The sequence below is a fragment of the Malaya genurostris genome, chromosome 3 (genome assembly GCF_030247185.1).
Source record: "Malaya genurostris strain Urasoe2022 chromosome 3, Malgen_1.1, whole genome shotgun sequence".
In the NCBI taxonomy this organism is placed as follows: domain Eukaryota; kingdom Metazoa; phylum Arthropoda; class Insecta; order Diptera; family Culicidae; genus Malaya; species Malaya genurostris.
In genome coordinates, this window is record NC_080572.1 from 4,836,626 (window position 1) to 4,855,419 (window position 18,794).

At 38.5% G+C, this 18,794-nt stretch overlaps 1 protein-coding gene across 5 annotated transcripts; it reads right to left on the reverse strand.

The window, feature by feature from the left end:
* Positions 1-1,820: 1,820 nt before the first annotated feature.
* LOC131436550 (mpv17-like protein) lies at positions 1,821-6,396 on the reverse strand. Of its 5 annotated transcripts, XR_009230639.1 has the most exons (7): positions 5,866-6,396; positions 5,583-5,795; positions 5,350-5,504; positions 5,199-5,287; positions 4,709-4,821; positions 2,214-2,577; positions 1,821-2,136 (listed from the first exon to the last, which is right to left on the reverse strand). XR_009230639.1 is itself a non-coding variant. In XM_058605316.1 (5 exons), the coding sequence occupies exons 2-5, from the start codon at positions 5,476-5,478 to the stop codon at positions 2,339-2,341; spliced, it is 570 nt and encodes a 189-aa protein (XP_058461299.1). In that variant the 5' UTR covers positions 5,479-5,504; positions 5,583-6,396; the 3' UTR covers positions 2,163-2,338. The 5 variants fall into 5 exon arrangements, 1 of the variants encoding a protein (XP_058461299.1); XR_009230642.1 differs by lacking the exons at positions 5,583-5,795; positions 5,866-6,396 and having other exon boundaries at positions 5,199-5,283; positions 5,350-5,479; XR_009230640.1 differs by lacking the exons at positions 5,583-5,795; positions 5,866-6,396 and having other exon boundaries at positions 4,966-5,287; positions 5,350-5,410.
* Between the last annotated feature and the right edge of the window lie 12,398 nt (positions 6,397-18,794).

Here is an 18,794-nt window from a genome sequence, read left to right on the forward strand (position 1 = left end):
GCAAGTGCTGCCAACGGAAGATAAACTTAGTGTGGCGACTCTTGAAGATGGTTGGAGGAATATAAGGTCTTCCATAAGTAGCACTGCTACAACCGTACTAGGTACGAGATTGTCGAATCGAGGAAATGACTGGTTTGATGGCGAATGCCAGCAGTTGGTCGAAGAAAAGAATGTGAGGGCGAGGATGCTGCAACTCTACACGAGAGCGAACGAGGAATGATACAAACAGGCTAGGAACTGACGACAGATTCCCAGCACCAGGAGATAAGTGAGGAGATCGGTAGCCTGAGGAACAACAAATCCGTGGTCAATGAGCAATTGTCAGGTGATAAACTGACGCGATTGGTCAAAACAACGATAGATAGAGTGATGTGCTACGTCCGAGTATCTGGCACACTCTCGAGTCCTTTCGAATCTCGGAGAGGGTTACGGCTCTCGTCTTTTGTTTAATATTGCCTTAGATGCTATAATTCGAAGAGCGAGGATCGACACGAGTGGTACGATTTTCCGAAAGTCTATACAACTGTTCTGCTTTGTTGACGACGTTGAAATTGTGACACGCAACCTCTAGAAGATGATGGAAATATACATCGGACTGAAGACCGAAGCTCGGACTGATCATAAATGTGTAAAAAACAAAATACATGAGAGAAAGAGGCTCTAGACAATAAACACTACACCTTCCACCACGAATATTGATAAACGTTGACGAGTTCGTGTAATTGGGCTCACTGATGACCGTTGCTAATGATACCAGCATAGAAATTCAGAGGTGCATTTTGGCAGGAAATCGGTGTACTTTAGATTCAGAAAAGTGCTAATAAGACCGGTTGTTCTCTCTGGCCGCCACGACACCTGTATTATGTTGGCAAAGAACATACTCGCCCTTAGTGTTTTCGAAAGAAAGGTGCTGCGGGCTATCTATGGCGGAGTGCAAATGGAAGATGAAACGTGGAGATAACCTTTGTACGCTTAGAAAAGATATGAATGTATATTGTTGCTTTTATTCAATTGAATTTCATACATTTTCTTTATAAGCAAAAAGAAAAATTAGTATGGATACTTGTATGTACTTGACTCGACTAGTCCTAGGATCCAATTGACTCCAAAAATTCTTCTTGGTACGGGCATTGGTATTTGCTCTGTTTGTGAAACTTTTGTACTGTTTACTATACTATACTAAACTTTGTTTCGGTCGTCCCAGCTTCAATCGATTTATATTATCAACTGTTTCCGACGATAAATAAAATCGAACTGCGTATTTATCTAACTGTTCCCATATTTGTTCGGAAAAAAATTATTCCTCAGCGATTTATATTAAAAAAAAAAAAACAAAATTATAATAACAATCCAATAAATAGATCCTCCCGTGTTTTCATCAGAGCTGTATACGAACACAAAATCTTAAGTATCTCAGGTGGATCATCGCAGTGCTAAAACGTTTTTGCTTCCGTTACAAATATGACACTAGCGGGCGGAATTCATTTCCACTTTCCTCTGTGATACTCAATACACTAAACCCAGTTGTTCTGTATTGGCCTACAGTCTTTCGCCAGCCCATCGATCGAATCGAGTTGTAAAGAATTATCACTAAAAGAACGTGCTAGACGCGGGCGGCATATTTAGGATGCTAGGAACTGACTGGCAGCTGGATGGTGCAAGCGAAAACTATTTTTCTATCTCCCAGCGAATTTCGGAGTTATCTCTATCTAAACCATTAGACCAAACGTTCCGTGGTAGTGGTCGGGGAAAATTATGCGTATGGGATCGGTTCTTACCTCACCCTCTGGACAGTTCACCGAGAAAAACACAAGCGTTGATTTGTCTGACCGTATAAATTTTACCGTTTCCTTCCATTCATTGTTTTTATTTTTGTATTAATTTTATTATATACAACAGTTTGCGTCGGGGTTCGCCGAGACTAGGAGTGATTTGTTTACAATCAATTTTTATTTTGTATACAATGGGGCCAACTCACGCACATCCTTCGTTGCCTTTTTGGATCGGGAGTACGAAACGTATGTAAGGTGTAAAGATTTTTTCCCGGCCAGTAATGGCACAGCTAAATTTAGACCCGCTCTGGTATGATGATGGTATACTAAAATAATGACTATTTACAATTTGTTAGCTGATATACTGAAAGGAATCGAACTGAGAGTCAGTTGTTGATGTTATAAAGTTTCCATATTTTATTCTGAAAGAAAAATACGTACATTACATTACCGACCCGTTGAACAGGTTTAATAAATGACTCGCACATATCATTTTGAGAAGGCAAATATGTGCTTTAAATCTTTCGCTTAGCAAAATACATTACTATTTTAATTTAAATGTTTCGTTAGTTTACTTCGGAGGCGCTCGATTTGCCAATAATTTTCTGTCGCTTGACCCAGCACAGTATGTTCACCCAGGCGAAGGCACATGATCCGACGTATACGACTCGGAATTTCGGGGGCACTAGCAGAAAGTTGAGCGTCTGTGCTGGAATCCAGAAAAGACAGGATCGAGCAAAGGTTGGCATGAACTTTTGCTTGCACTCTTCCAGCATGTTTGATTGACGTTCCATCAGAGACATACCTGCAAAGAAGAAGTAATGCCTCATATCAGCGAAGTTATGTAGAAAGTTGAACTATTAAAAGTATGGAAAATTAAGTTTTGGAAATATTTATTCAGTTTAATTGTTTTGAGTTGCAAACGTTTTTGGAATAGTAGAATGTATAGTATAGTAGAATGTATTGATATTAATTTCGTATAACTTTTTTTTTACATAGGATCTTGAATATTTTTTTATCTGTTTATTGAATTTCCTGAGCGGTATTTTATTATTGTTCCCTGAAGAGATTGTCAGTGTATTTCTTCCTCTTAGTACCCAACATTGGGTGACAGATTGCGGTCGTTGATCTTGACCTGGACCGGAACAATCCGCATTTTTATATTGTTTATTGTCGTATAAAATATCCGAATTTCACTCTTAATACAACATCGTCTATCGCGACGTGATTTCTCTAGACAACACTTAGTACGACTTGTCTGTGTCCGCAATATGTTCCATCGCATGGTTCTTCTCCGTTTAAAACCACTAACATCTTGCGTGGTGGTGGTGAGCTCACTTCGTCTACGTCCCTTGTCGCTATTTTTTTTTTCAAATAGCGATTCATCTGCAGTGCTATCATTTTTTTCACCAATTCAAATCATAGCAAAGCAAAGTCAATACAAAGTCTTGGCATTACATTCCTTTCGTGGAATTTGCCCTTTCTGTTTCAACAGACTTCGCAGCCGATTCTTAGCGTACAGAATCATTGCATGGCTAGTACTATGGATCATACTGACACTAAGAAACCTTCCAGGTCGGGGCTCGAACATACGACTGCTGGCTTGTAAGACCAGCGTCCTATGCATTGAACCGCCAACCCGGGACAATTCAAACCATATCATTGCCAATTTAAATTGTGTTGTAATTTGATCATAAGTTTTATGTCGTATGTACGTGAAAGTGATGGCATTGTAAGGGAGCACGTATCCACCGGGTTACGCCAATCGAGCACACACATTGTCTTAATAAGCTTACAATACTAATTCAATTGGAGCAAGAGCACCAGGGCATCATGGCATCTGAAGAGTTTATGGAATGGTGCATATGACACTGTAATGAAATACTTTATCGTATATTATATTATATTATATGATATTATATCATATTATATTATATTTTATTATATTACATTATATTATATTATATTATATTATATTATATTATATTATATTATATTATATTATATTATATTATATTATATTATATTATATTATATTATATTATATTATATTATATTACAAGCTAGTTGTCGTATGTTCGAGCCGCGACCAGAAAGGATTCATAGTATCAGTAGGATCGTAGTACTAACTATGCCATGCAATGATTATGTACGCTATGAATCGGCTGCGAAGTCTGTTGAAACAGAATGTGAGGCAATGCTGAGATATTCGATCTGAAAGTCATTAATGCAATTATATTGAGAAGAGAAAAAAATCATCAAAACATATTTTCATTCTCGTGGAGGTTGTTCTATACCCCACCTAGTATTTTAAGGAAAGCCGGACTACATAAGCTTCAGAAAGAAAGATTGAGGCAAACTCATAGTCTACCGTTGCCGAATGCAAACTACAACATATCTGGTTCCAAAGAAAAGAGAAGGTTAGCAGATTCAAATACTGCATCTTCATTATCACATGAAATACGATTTTGCATTGTATGGCATTGAGATTGTAGACACTCTTGTACTGAGATTGTACGAGACACTCTTGTATTTGTATTACATATCAACTTATCAAATTGACGAATATCGTGCGTCGTTGGGGCAAATTTGCTTCTGGCGAGTCGAGGTCACAAAGTAACCAGGATAAAATTCGGTACTTCACCGACTGTACTCAGTGTACGTGTGTAGTGCGCTGTTTGGGTCAACTTTGATATGTTTCTATGCAGCTTCAGGTCATGTAGTAGTGGTAGAGCAGTTGTTCGGATTGGGGTTAAGTATGCAACTTCAAATGTTCCGTATATTCTTTTCAAAGTATCACTGTAATCATCTTCAATGTTGGTTAAGGATTATTTGCCGAATGTAATTATTAACTCCAGAAAACGCTAGTGTATATTTAACAAAAAGTAAACATGCACAGTTTTATATTTATTGAATGTCTTTCTTACACTACTCACCCGTGAAGAATATAACCAACAATGGGGGTGTTAGTATGAACTGATCCAACAGTAGTTTCTTAACCACGATTCGTTTGGCTGTGCCGGGAAATGATCGATCCAACCATTTGTACCTAAAGTATTCATCACGGGAGGAAGCTGAGTTAGTGAATAATCAAACGACAGTCAGATTTACGGGGAGCAAACATAGTTCTGTGATGCAATTTTGCATTCGGGAGGATGTTATTAATCCTTCCGAGTACGTGCTATTCATTTACCTTTCCGAACAAAAGCGTCCCTGAGCGAGAGTATAAAAATGAATGCGAGTTTGTTTGGCATTTATGAGTTTGAATGAAATTCGGCTAGAGACTATTGATTGAAGAGACTTTGCATAATGAGTTATTAGGGTTAAATATTCATGCATGAAAAGAAGAGAGAACGCAAAAGAGACAATTTAATTTATAGTAGATGATATCCGGTGGAAAGCAGAATTAGGAAATTAATAACCCACCAGTTATACAGGATTGGTGAATAGACAAACGTTCCCATTATGGCATAGCGACCTAAAGTTGGCTTGTCGATATCTTGTGGGGGATCTGTCTATAAAATGAATGAGCATCATCCATTCAAATGTAAAACGAAAAATATTTCAGTGATCTTACCAAGAATTTTCTTGTTATAGTTTGCTGCGAAAATTCTGCCCCCACATATAAGCTTCCGTACACCAAACTGTTTCCCGCCAAAGGATGTTTGGAAAAAAAGCTCGAAAAAGCTCGTAACAGTGTAGCCATCGTTTCGTGCTCGGCCTAAACACCTCCTGGAAATGACACACGAAGGAAGGGAAAACTATTTTGTTTTACTGATTCGACTATGCAATTAAAAATTGGTGGCTTACCTTCTATGATCTCGTATCAAAACACCCTTAGAGGTGAGTCTGGAGCAGATGGCTTGCACTTTAGTGTTCGTGGTGTGTGATAGTTGAACAGTGATTGGAATATGGGGTCCGATTTTTTCACACTAACTGATCGAACACCGCAGCGGAACACTTCGTTCGAGCTTGTTTTCGAGGACGGAAGCTTGGTTTTATCGATCAAAACATTTTCTTTCGCTACAGAAAAAAAATTTCTTCTTCAAATACGGAGAATTCGCGTACGAATACCACGAGGTTGTTGTATTACCAAAATTATTTCTACTGCCTTGTTAAAATTTATGACCCAGGTCTTATATTACTCGTATTTTTGCCCATGCGCACTTCTGCTTTACCGCGATGTTTGAAACAACGTGCTTTTCTAGTCCTTACCTCTACTTTTTCTTTATTTGTTTTGATTTTCCCGTTCTTGCTCAGTTTGTATATTCCGCTATCAGCTGTTTTCTTGTTCACTTTAGCTGCTTCTCATGACAGAAAATTTCAAACAGTATGTCACATTCCGATCGGGAAAACTGAGGCACCGTGGAAATTTGTTCGTGTTTTTCCGGCCGGTAGAGAGACAAAGAAGAAAATTTATTATTCTTTCAGATGCGCTGTCCTTGACGAAAGTTTTCACCGAATCCAACGTCGACGAATTCAAACAGGTTGCGTTCGAATGGGTGTTTGCGGATCAACTGCTGAAAGTAGATGCGTAGAACATTGCCGAAACAAAAAATTTGTCTTGGATTGCTTCGAATGAAGTGATAAAAATATTTGTGTTGACTGTGGGCCAGTTTGGACTGATATCTCGGAACTGCGATGTTTTCACATTGCCCCCAACAACACGCGCATACTATCAATTGATTTTAATCAACCGAGTCGCTTGTATGATTGAGTCTGTAGTAAATTGGTCTAGTTCGTGGTCTGGCTAGAATTTACTATGGTTATTCGAATATAGAATGGAAGTTTTCTCCGTAGCGTTGCTACTATAGAATGATTTATTTGCGAATCTATGCGAAGTAATTTACCCGATCTTTGGTGCCTAGCCATGGCTCGAGTTACATTTCAGAAGTGAGATCAATTGATGTACGTTCTTGCTCTAGAAACTGAGCTCTTTCGTCAAATCGGAATAATGACCTTCCATAACATACATGAAACTTCTTTATCATTTCATTAAGACCAGGAGTGTTTATTTCTTGATATGTTTGTCTCATTCCTTTTTTATAAGTTTTAATTATTGCAACATGATTTAAATTTAATTTTTAAGGTTTGAGTTGAGTGTTCAGTCACAAGTGGAGACTTTTCAGTCCTATTAAAGACTGTCCCAGAAAGTATGGACGCACTTTGATTTCGCTGTAACTAATTCACAAGTGATAATCAACCGATATACTGATAATATTAGACTACAACAACAGAATATTATTCTCAACATTTGCTACTTAGCCATTGTAGACTAGCTGGCGCACCTTCTTGCGAACATTCCATTTTCATTAAATTCCGTACAGACTTCTTGGCGACATGTTTTGACACTTTTTTCCAATCTTTTTCGAACTGTTGAATGGTTTCGGCTTCCGAGACATGTTTCCTAAGATGTGCCTTCGTTAATGCCCAAAATTCCTCAATTGGTCGAAGTTGTGGGCAATTTGGTGGATTCATGTCTTTTGGGACGAAAGGGGAATTTTTGGTAGTATACCATTCTACCGTTGATTTCGAGTAGTGGCAAGAAGCAAGATCTGGTCAGAACAACAGGATCCTTGTGGCTTCGAGTCATGGGTAGAAGTCGTTTTTGTAAACATTCCTTGATGTATATTTCGCTGTTCATTGAAGCAGTGGTGATGAAGGGTTTCGAAATCTTACCGCAGCTACAAATTGCTTGCCAGACCATAGCTTTCTTACCAAATCTTTCGACTTCATTCGATGTCTCGGACTGGTTTAACACTTGCCCTTCTCGCACCGTATAATATTGTGGTCCCGGCAAGGATTTGTAATCGAGTTTCACGTAGGTTTCGTCGTCCATGATTATGCAGTTCAAATTTCCAGCAAGAATCGTATTGTACAGCTTTCAAACCCTCGGCCTGATCGATGCTTCTTGTTTCGGACTACGTTTTGGTTGTTTCTTTTTCTTATAGGTTCGAAGATTCAAACGTTCTTTAGCACGAAGAACATTTGACCTTCAAGTGCCCACATTTTTGGTCACATCCCGAAATGAAAGCTCCTACATAAAATATTTGAAACAAACTTCTTATGCACTTCTCTTTATGACATCTGAAGAAATAAAAAAAGATTCATGTCGATTGATTCAGTAGCACTATTTTATTGTGTGAACAGAAAAAGGGCTACAAAGTTTAGGCGCTTTAAAGGAATGGGGTGTGTAAATTTAAAGGCCTATCGAATAGAGCAATAAATAAAAAAAAATCAATTTTTCATAAAGCGTCCTTCTTAAGCCCATTGGATCTGATTACACAGTAATGTGTTAATTGTAGATTACCGGTAAGGCAAAACCAAAGCTTTGAGTACCAGACACCTATGTCATACTATCAATCTAATGCTAAATGTTTGTTATTGTTCAATTCATCCACAGTCGTTCCATCGAGCAGTGCAAACGAGAACCGATAGTCTCCAGGGTGCAACTATTAGAATTAATACAAACGTTGTCTGAGTTCCATTCCATACCGTCTGCGGTGAGCTTCTTATAGGAAACGAGCACCCATGACACGGTTACTCACGATTCAATCACTTGTATGACGAGACGGCAGAGTTTGTTCATGAATCTGGTATGCGTTGCTGAGCTTCGTTTATGTTTTCATGATGATGATGATCATCATCATCGTCACTGACTGTACTGCGTGACGATGAGAGTAATAAATGATGTAGCCTTTGCACGCGGTGGCAAGGACTGCCTACTGCCGAGTGGCGAGGATAAAGTGTAAAAATGAGAAAATGTTATGCTTACTTATCGGTTCTTCGGCATTTTATTATTGTTTTATTCTGTTTTCGTGCGCATTGCTGATGGGGTTGACGATGGTCGTTAAGCATCTGCATAGGGTGGAAGGTATCGAAAGCTCAGTCGTGGATAGAGATAGGGTTTGCAGTAACTTTTTACCGCTGTGTAGAATCACACTGATAACGTGTGACGAATCTTTTCGTGGATATTCATGACATGGTCGGTCGATCAGGTATGAACCCGTCCGAGTGGATCGGATGAGTCTAATGCAGAGATAGCGATGTATTCATTAATTTCGACGAGTTCTCCACCGAGGCTACCGAGATTTTCGATTAATGGCAGATTTTTCTAGATTCGTCCCATTTGTATATAGTAACAGTAACTGGTTGTGGTTTGTTATGCTTCGCCAACGGAAACCAGCAGTGGCACATTTCGAACGATCATCCAGGTATTCTTTGCCCACCCGATCTGAGCCGTGAACCCGTTCTCGGTTTTGTGTTGCCTACGATCAATCCGAACGGTATTGGAACGATGGTTAGCTTGGGGGAACATACCATTATAAAGCTATATTGAGAACCAGTCGCCTTGATTTCAGGAGGAATGCAGAGGAACGAAGCTAAGTGCGATGATGTATGAGAGCGAAGTTAATGCGTGTTCTTACTCACTTATTCACTGGCGGTAGAATAATACTCCGAACAAGCTGATTCAGGGTATGTGGATGTGTCCATGTGTTCTCAGCTTTTGCCACAATGACGATGATGATGTTAATGATGCGTATTTTGATGATGGTAAGGTTGCCTTTTGGATTAGACTTCGCTTGCGCCGAAGTCTTTCTACCAGAGTGAGAAAATCCGGTATGTGTTGTTGACGGTCATGATCAATCAAATCATGGAGATTCGTACGGTGCTGGCGTACCATTGTTACCGATCTGTAGTAGTCCTGGATACATATTGGACGGCAAAGTAATGAGCTAACGTGGACTTTTATGTCATTATAATATTTCAACTTGATGCATAGGATTTATTTAATACAGTTATGGGCCTAATATGTGCTTATTTATTCTGCTGGAGAACTTATTTGAATTGGAGTTAGTTGTATCGGGAATGTAAATACGGCGGTAACACTTTTGGGCAGAAATCTCCAAATAACTAGGAGAACGAGTCACTTGAGCCAATTAGTTCTAATTCCTGATACATTTATTTCTTGAATTGCAATAATTCATTTCGTTCTAGAAAATATAGTCGCTCAAAGTTCAACGATTGATTTTTCGTTAACAAATCAATATCATGTTTAAAGATATAAAATATTTACTGAATTTTGGAAAGGAATGAGTGAAAATTTTGTTTCAATCCCCGTAGTGGTGCATTGTGCTGAACATTAACGATTAACGATTCCCAATCACTACTTCCGATTATGCAGAATCCAGAAACGGAGGACCTATATGACTGGAGTGAGTTTGATTGACTATCAACAAAAAAGATCTTTGAATAGTTTTGACAACGGTTTCGAACGTTTTGCCCGGGTTGGCGGGCATGCACGTCTTACAAGCCAATTGTCGTATGGTCGAGCCCCGACCTGGACGTATGCTTAGTAGGATGGGACAAAATATTGATTTCAGCTCCACTGAACTTTTCGTGTTCCTTTTGGGTCCCGTAAGCACCATACAAAATTTTAGCTGGATCGGAGAAGCTATATTTTTGCGCCAGAGGTTTAAAGTTTGTATGAGATATAGTATGGAGAAATTCACTTTTTAGAAAAAGTTATTAAAGGAAACCCGAAACAAGGTCCGAACGATGGCTCATTCTTTAATAAATCCAGCACCACTGCTGCTAATGATGGTGATATGATTTAGCTTTCTTTTATTATGCTATAACGGTTGATCTGAGTTGTTTGATGTCTTGACGATAGTTACTCAGCTTAGAATGAAGAGTCTTTTTCCGTGACAAACCATGCTCCAAACCTTACTGTAAAGACACAAATATTTATGTAAATTATATTTGTGTTTGCATAAAATAGTATCGTCTGTATCTTCCAAACTATAAGAGATAGAGAGTTTGTATAATCGCCAAGGTTATTAGATTTGAGTTTTTCTAAAATATTGTAGAAGACTCCAAAAACCTATTTCTTCAAATTAAAAAATTTGACTTTTTTGTGTCTTTACAGTGAGTTTTGGAACATACAAAATAATCTTCAAAATAGACTGAGAAACTTTTGTGAAGACATCAAACAACTCAAGTCAACCTTTATAGCATAACAAAAGAAAGCAAAATCATATTACCACCACTAGCAGCAGTGATGCTAGATATATTGAAGAATGAGCTATTGTTTGGACTTTGTGTCGGTTTTCCTTTGATAATTTTTTCTACAAATGTCGGATTGTTTTGCGGTCTTCGAAAGTTTTCCTCCTCGATAAATTTCCTACGAAAATCACACATGCACTGGGCCGTTTTTTTTTGTAAAAAGTGAATTTTCTCCATACTAAATCCCATACAAACTTTAAACCTCGGGCGCGAAAATATAGTTTCTCAGATCAAGCTAAAATTTTGCATGGTGTTTATGGGACCCAAAAGGAACACGAAAAGTTTGGTGGAGCTGAAATCAATATTTTGTCTCTCCCTAATGCTTAGTGTCAGTAGTACTAGCCATGCCATGATTCTGTAGGCCCATGAATCGGCTGTAAAATCTGTTGAAACCGAAAGGCCAAATTCCACAGAAGGAATGACTTTGCTGTTTTTCGAACGTTCTTTACCGTTTTAGTGTCATGACTTATATGATGGTTCGAATTTTCTACCGAGTATTTGTTTGCATCTAAGTTTATGAAAATTCGCTCAGCCATCTCTGAGAAATCGTTCCATTCCAAAGACTTTCATCCCGCTACTTACGAAGCTTCTAACACTGGAAATCGAATACCGGTACGGTAAGAGCATTTTGTTTCGATTATAGAGGCTTTAACCCTTGGACATTTGCGTCCCAGGTCAGAAGAGCTATCCCATCGTATGGGCAGGGTTGACAATCGAATCTAAGAAGGGCATGGTTTTATCCATCGCACTATGTGCGTCCCCAAAAAGTTTTTTATCTTGTCGGATTTGTAATTCCGAAACCAAAAGTCGAATGCATCTCTCAATATTTTTCCTCATCTTTTCGTAATTTTTTTTGCATAGTATGCAGCTTCTTCTTGGTGGTAGAAGCATGCTTAGAAACTCACATTGCATAAAGTCCCAAACATTCTCTATAGGACTCATATCAAGAGAATCTCTCGGCCGGTCGAGAACGGTAACTTTTTTTCTTTTCTAAATACGTTGAAAACGTTTAAACGGTGACATGGTGCATCGCGATTTTTAAACAATTTTCTTATCGTTGGATGTGACAACAATATTGCAGAGAAACATTATTTTATCAGCATGGTCAGGGATTGTAGTTGCGAAAAAGCTATTTTACGCCGAAACGAAATGTATTTATCGATAATCCGAAAGCAAACGACTTTCCTGTGGTCATTTAAGTTTTGGTTGATCATTATGATCGATTTGTGCCATGATATACTGCACCAACAATTCAATATAAACAGCTAAACATCGTTTTGATTGAAACCAAAAACTATTCCAGCTCTTGACGAAGTATAAAACTGCACAGTTCCGACACCTAAGGTCGAAGACGAAACTTGAAAAAAAGTGAAATACAGCTGAAAACCTGTTATGTGCAGTCTTATACTTTTGTTCTTTTGTAGTAGTCTTTTTATTGAACTTTATTCTGAAATTCTAGTTCCGGTCGAGAGAGGGTGTGTGAGAGCTTGGAACAAGTACAGCATGATCGGGAAAAAGCACTAAGAAGCCAGACCGGCATTCTATTGTTAACCAGCAGCGCATGCAGAAAAGAAAAATCACCCTCGAATAAAGTCGTGTTTAATTCAGAAACAGCGTCGTGTTTAATTCTTTTTTCTTTTTATTTTCTTGTAGTTAAATATTTCAAGAATATTCTGTTAAATTTTCAAGCCTATCGGAACAAAACTCAGCAAGTACGAAGTAACAGCTCGGCTGTGAGACGAAGTAACAGCTCGGCTCATTCAAAAACTACTGCTCCATTATTTTCAAATTTTGCACACACTTTTTACATATATAAAAACCAGACCCCAACGTTTTACTTTTTGTTGTTTGTTACTTTGGGGAGGCTTTACAGCTACAAAACGGCGGATTTGTAGCCCCCCTTAAAGTATGTTAGGGGGAACAATTGTAGAGAGCTTAGAGGAACAATTTTAAAGCATGTTTGATTCTGTGAAGTCTTCTGCAAGCATTCCATAAAAAAACCTACGTTGTTATTATTAAAATAATTTTCCGAATGTTTCAGAAGATATTTTTTGTTATGTCAAATGTAAAAACATCTCTGATAGTGTCAAAAATCTTTCCGAATTTTGCAGCTCCTAATTCTTTTTGTCTATTTTGAAAACTGAACTGAACTGAAACTGAGGTTCCGTAGAAATTCAGAAATTTGCATGAAAAACCCGCACAATTTCGGAAATCATCATAAATAGAACCCCATAACTTTGGAAATTAATTTAATTTCGCATAACTTTTGATATCTATTTTATTTCAGTATTTATTTTATTGTAAATTTAATTAAATTACAATTTTTAAGATATTTCTAATATAACATTCTTAATTTCGCAAATCCATAAAATTTGAATAAAAACCGCTTAGGGAAAACTTTGAAGCTAATGAATTTTGTAAGCAGAGGAATATTCATGGATAAAAACTAAATAAATAGAAAACTGTATAAAAAACCTACAAAAAGAACCGTAGTGTATCAGGTATATAAGAAACAAATTTTTTAAAATATCTTATGTAAGAATTACAAAGCCTTAAGTGGGAGACCATCGCTCGTGTTTCTGTCGTGTTCTAATTATTTTTATGAGAGAGAATTCATGCCAACCATTTGTCTGCACCATGTGTCCCTTGTGGCAGATCACATCAGCATGATCTATAATCAAATCGTGAGAGTTTTCATCCAGCGCAGCCCATCGGGAAAAGAGTTTACAGCGTTGATGCTCATCAATCACAGCCCTCGGTTGCAGTTGCAGCTATGTCATACGGTGCATGATTCAGCAGTACTGACCACGGCTAATCGTTTTTACCTCGCAGCCAAAAACCTTTAGCAGGAGTAGTGAGGATCATGACGACCGCTGCTGTTGGTGCTCTAAAAAGTAAGAAGAATGAGAGAGCAACAATTTAAACCTAATTGAAATTCACACAATGGATGCAAGTTATAATTATAATTTATTTCGAGACATGAAGAACTGAGCGTTGTTAACGCGGTTTGTCGTTCAGCGGGACTCTTGCTCTTGCCTCGGCGAAAAAGCTATACAAAGCTGAATACGATATGTGAACTGAGCCTGTAGTAGAAGTAAAAGGTAGCTTCATTCAAAATGATACTTAAATGCGGTTCTCGAGCAAGAAGCTGAAGCGTTGTTGGAAATTCACCACGTCTTGAAAATTTATAACGAAATTAAACTTCTCGGTTAGACAGAGTACTGTACAGTATTTGAATCTGAATATTTCAGTATCTACTTGTTTTATATAGGCTATCAAAAATCAAATTTTCAAAAATCTTACGTCTCACGTGCCGTCAAACCTATCAATTGCGATGCAGACGGCGCATAATCGCATCCAGATCGCGACTGCAAGTCGGTGAATAGGCGTTCGGTTGCTCCGCTATTCGAATCACATTCGCCCAATGATTCTGCCTGCTGGCTACGAACCGTAGTCTGTGGCATCACCATCATCATTATCGCGCTCAGCTTGTCGATCGACGCCAAGTCATTGGGTGCCGATGAAGTTGCTGTCGAACAACGGTCATCATAGTACTAATCACCATGTCGCGCAGTCATCCCGAGCAGGTCGAGACGTTCCTTCCGCTGCTCATAAGAGCGCAGTCAATCATGTCCCCAGTTGAGCTCTACTGGGAAGTTGAATAGGATGATGCGGTAATCTGCATGGTGAACATGCCGACATAACTTTGCTTTTTGTTCTTTCAGCGTCAATTGGTATGGAAAATGATAGTGCACTTATCTCGAGTAAGGCGGCGGTTTGGATACCGGATGAACATAGCTTGTAGGCCAGAATCAGACACTGTTGAACCATTTTAAGTTGGATTACGTAAATATGCGAATTGAAAATCGGGAGAATGAATTTTTTTTTCTGTACTCACTGATCTATTGTCAGTAAAATTAGCTCACAAATCTCTATCTTGATCATGAAGTTTGGCGGTGGTCAACGTTCTCATTGGATACAATTGATCTATTCAACCCCGATGATGTTTCATTGATCCCGAAGGAACTCATTTCTCAGTGTTATGTACCGTGTTCGCATAGAAGCCTAGAAAGGAATGAAGCTTAATTATTACGCTCGATTAGACATCATTCACTTGATTATGCGGAAAGAGCCGCGGTGGCTTGTATTCTCATTGCTCATCATTGCGACTCGAGCTGGTTCGATCCGACACAATCGGTGAGTGAATGGATTCTCTGAATGTAGAATAATTTCGCTAAGCTTTTCCGATCCATACGTGATGGTGGGCAGTACCAAATGATGCCTCCAGTGAGGGAGCACAGCAGGAAACAGAAAAACTCATAAAACGAACTAAAACAGAATGGAATACACCAAAAAGGGATACACGAGTCTCGCGGTTGTGAAGAAACCAGGGGCTGGGGAGTTGTTCTCCAACCTTTCACCATGTGCTAATTGACCCAACTCAACTCTTCTAACGAGGCCTACAAGCGCTTGCATAGCAGCCTGGCCCGTGTAGAAGAATCGTCTGTCGGTCGTTCGGTCGTCGATCGATGACTGAGTTAGCAGCCTTAGTAGGGCTGGCAGAAACGATTGCTGATGATGCGATGCCGGATCGGATCGGTTTCGCTATCGCCGGAGGTGTTTTTATTCACCTCGCTTTTATCGGAGTTTGCCTTCTTTTTTGTAGCGATATGCTCATATACATCTTCGCACCATTCGCTTGTATTATGGTTGAGAGGATCGTTTTCCCGTCCTGGTGTCTAATGAGTCCAGTGTAGTAGCCACGTATTCAAGAAGAGGTAGACATTTTTTATGTATGGTTGAGTTTTTGCAAATTGTTTTTTCTTTGTTTCAACCAATCAGGAGGTAGGTGAAAAATAAATTCTACTGTGAAAAGTGATCCTCGTCATTCATTATAATTCAGCAGTTGGACTGGAGTTTAAGTACTACTATATGTTTTTTTTCATTTCTACTATGAAATATTTGCCATACTGAAAGATTCATGTTTTTTAAATAAAAATAAACATCTTTCTTCAACAAGAAACGATGAGGGAAGTCTGAATGATGACTGCTAGTATGCAACATGTGTTCCAGTTTCTGTAGATACAAGCAGTTTTTAAATTGTAATGATAGTTAAAACGATAAATTAATAGTTGATAATTATGAAACAATAATTAATTTAAATAATTTATATCGTTTATTTATATCAGGTTTTGACCTAGTTACGGTCGTTCGCCGGGATGAAACAACAAGAAATTTGTAACATATCTAACATAGTATAAAAAGTTAATATAAAATTCTTTTAGAAAAATGAATAGACTTAGGTGTTCAAAGTGTCCCTAGAGTAAAAATTACTCGTTTTGATTATGAAGAATTCTTATGAAAATTCATTTTTTAATCCATAAACATTTTTATTCAGACCCATATGCGCACAAGCTCTACGTGACGAGAAACGAGAAACGATGGGCACATGTTGATGTTGTTGTTGGAAGTATTTCTTTTCCATAAAAACGTTTATTTCACAGGCAATATACATAAGTTTTTCTTCGCCTTGGCATCCACAATACATAGTACTTTAAACCTAATACATATCATATTAGTATTATGGTATTCATTAGTTAATCTAAACACATTAGTTAATCTAAACACTCAAAATCGCGATAACCTTCGCCACAAGCACAATGATTAGCCTCGGAAAGTCCAATTCGAAGGAGATGTGCATCTAACGTGTAGTGAATGGACATGAGTCTGAACATCACACGAATGAAATCCCAACTCACTTCCAGTCCCCTGAATCATGCCTTTGTCGATATTTTAGGAATAATTGAGTGCATCCACCGACCCAGATCATCTTTATCCCTAGAAACTTGCCAGCTGGCAAGTGTTCTTTGGCGATACCTGCTATAGAATTATCGGCTCTTTCATTGCCTGGAATGGAGCAATGAGTCGGGAACCAAACTAAAAACTGCTCCCAAAAACGATCTTTCAATGGAAGAACTCCTGCCAGAACTTCAAGACTCTATTCATGTGTCGAGTGCATGCAGCCTAAAGCAATTCGCAAACAACGATACTGAATTCGCTCAAGTTTGATAATATAAGAGTTTGCAGCGGAGCGAAAGCAAACGCATCCATATTCCATCACTGAAAGAAAGATACAATTTTATTAGATCTTCCCGATGAGCACCCCTACAAGATCCTGTTATTGTTCGAAGAAAATTTACTCTTTGTTGGCATTTTGTTATCACATACCTAATGTGTCCTCCCCACGTGCATTTGGAATCAAATTTGAAAGTCAAAGACGACCTCTGTTTTCTCCGAAGAAAATTCGATACCCAGATGAACAACCCAAACGGACAAGAAGTTATCAAAGGTATCTTGCAATGTTTTTTGCAGATCAATAGCTTTGGGTAAGTAGTAACTGAAACCACGCCATTATCTGCCAATTGTTTTAGTGTACATGGGGTTACTAGACAGCTGTCAATGTCATTGACGTAAAAATTATAGAGGAGCGGACTGAGGTATGTGCCTTACGGGATACCCATGTAGCTCATTCTGAATGTTGCCAAATCGCCATGTGAAAAATACATGCATTTCTCTGACAAATGGTTGTGCAAATAATTATTTATAATCGCTGTTCATGTTGATGGAGCTTGTCTGAAAGAACATCAATGGAAACTGAACCAAATGCTCCTTTAATGTCTAAAAATACAGATGTCATTTGTTGTTTTCGAGCGAAGGCAATTTGGATATCAGACGAAAGTAATGCAAGGCAATCATTCGTCCCTTTATTTCTACGGAAGCCAAACTGAGTATCTGACAACAAACCGTTCTTCTCAACCCAAGTGTCGAGACGTCGAAGAATAATTTTTTCGAACAATTTTCTGATGCAGGACAACATTGCAATGGGTCTATATGAGTTGTGATTGGAAGCTGGTTTCCCCGGCTTTTGAATGGCGGCAACTTTCACTTGCCTCCAGTCAGGTGGGACAATATTTTGTTCAAGAAACTTGTTGAACAATTCCAACGAACGTCTTTTTGCAAGGTCGGGCATATTCCTCACCAAGTTGAATTTAATTCTGTCCAACACAGGAGCGTTATTGTTACAAGACATGAGTGCTATGGAAAATTCCATCATTGAAAAGGGGCTATCTATGGAATCATCATTTGGAGAAGACTCCCTAATAATGCTATGCGTAGGAACAGAATCTGGACAAACTTTCCTCGCAAAATCAAATATCCATCGGTTCGAGTATTCCTCACTCTCATTTCCCACGTTACGATTCCTCAATAGTCTGACCGTATTTTAAAGAGTTCTCATTGAGGTTTCTCTGTTCTGTTCTTCGACAAAATGTCTCCAATAGCTACATTTCTTGGCTCGAAGTATGATGCTCTTGTACTTGGTTTTTAAAATCAAGAATTTCTCAAAATTCTGAGGAGTTCCTCCTCCTCGTTTTGACAACGTCTTGAAAGCAATTTGTTTCGCGTGTTTAGCGCTTGAGCACTCTTTGTCCCACCAAGGGTTTGGAGGACTTCTGTTAGACGATGGACCAAGAAATTGTTGTTGTTCTGCGGCCTCCAGAATCGAACAAACGAGGAAGTCATATTCTTTAAGTGGGGGGAGCTCTTCCATTGAGTTCAAGGTACTTGAGATACTACTTTGGTATTTAATCCAGTCAACATTTTTTGTCAAATCATATGGAATATTAACTGAATTAGCAATGCCTTTGTTACTGCTAATTGAGATGATGATTGGTAATTGATCACTACCGTGTAAATCAGGAAATACTTTCCAGGTGCAATTCCAGGTTCGTCCATTTCATTAAGCTGTCGTTGTCCAACTTGAGCTCTTGGAGAAATATATACCGAAGCAATGCAAATGTCCTTTCCTTTAATGTTTATTTGACAAGCAACAACTTCTATACTAGAAGTCGAAGGAATGTTTAATCTAGGAATAACATTTCTTAATTCCTAAAAGCC

Excerpts from the sequence above, each read along its gene's own strand:
- LOC131436550 (XM_058605316.1), bottom strand. The coding sequence starts at position 5,478 with ATGGCTACACTGTTACGAGCTTTTTCGAGCTTTTTTTCCAAACATCCT. Across the intron at positions 4,822-5,198 it reads TCACCAATCCTGTATAACTG|GTACAAATGGTTGGATCGAT; the intron begins GTGGGTTATTAA and ends TGAATACTTTAG. Across the intron at positions 2,578-4,708 it reads GTTGGTTATATTCTTCACGG|GTATGTCTCTGATGGAACGT; the intron begins GTGAGTAGTGTA and ends TCTTCTTTGCAG.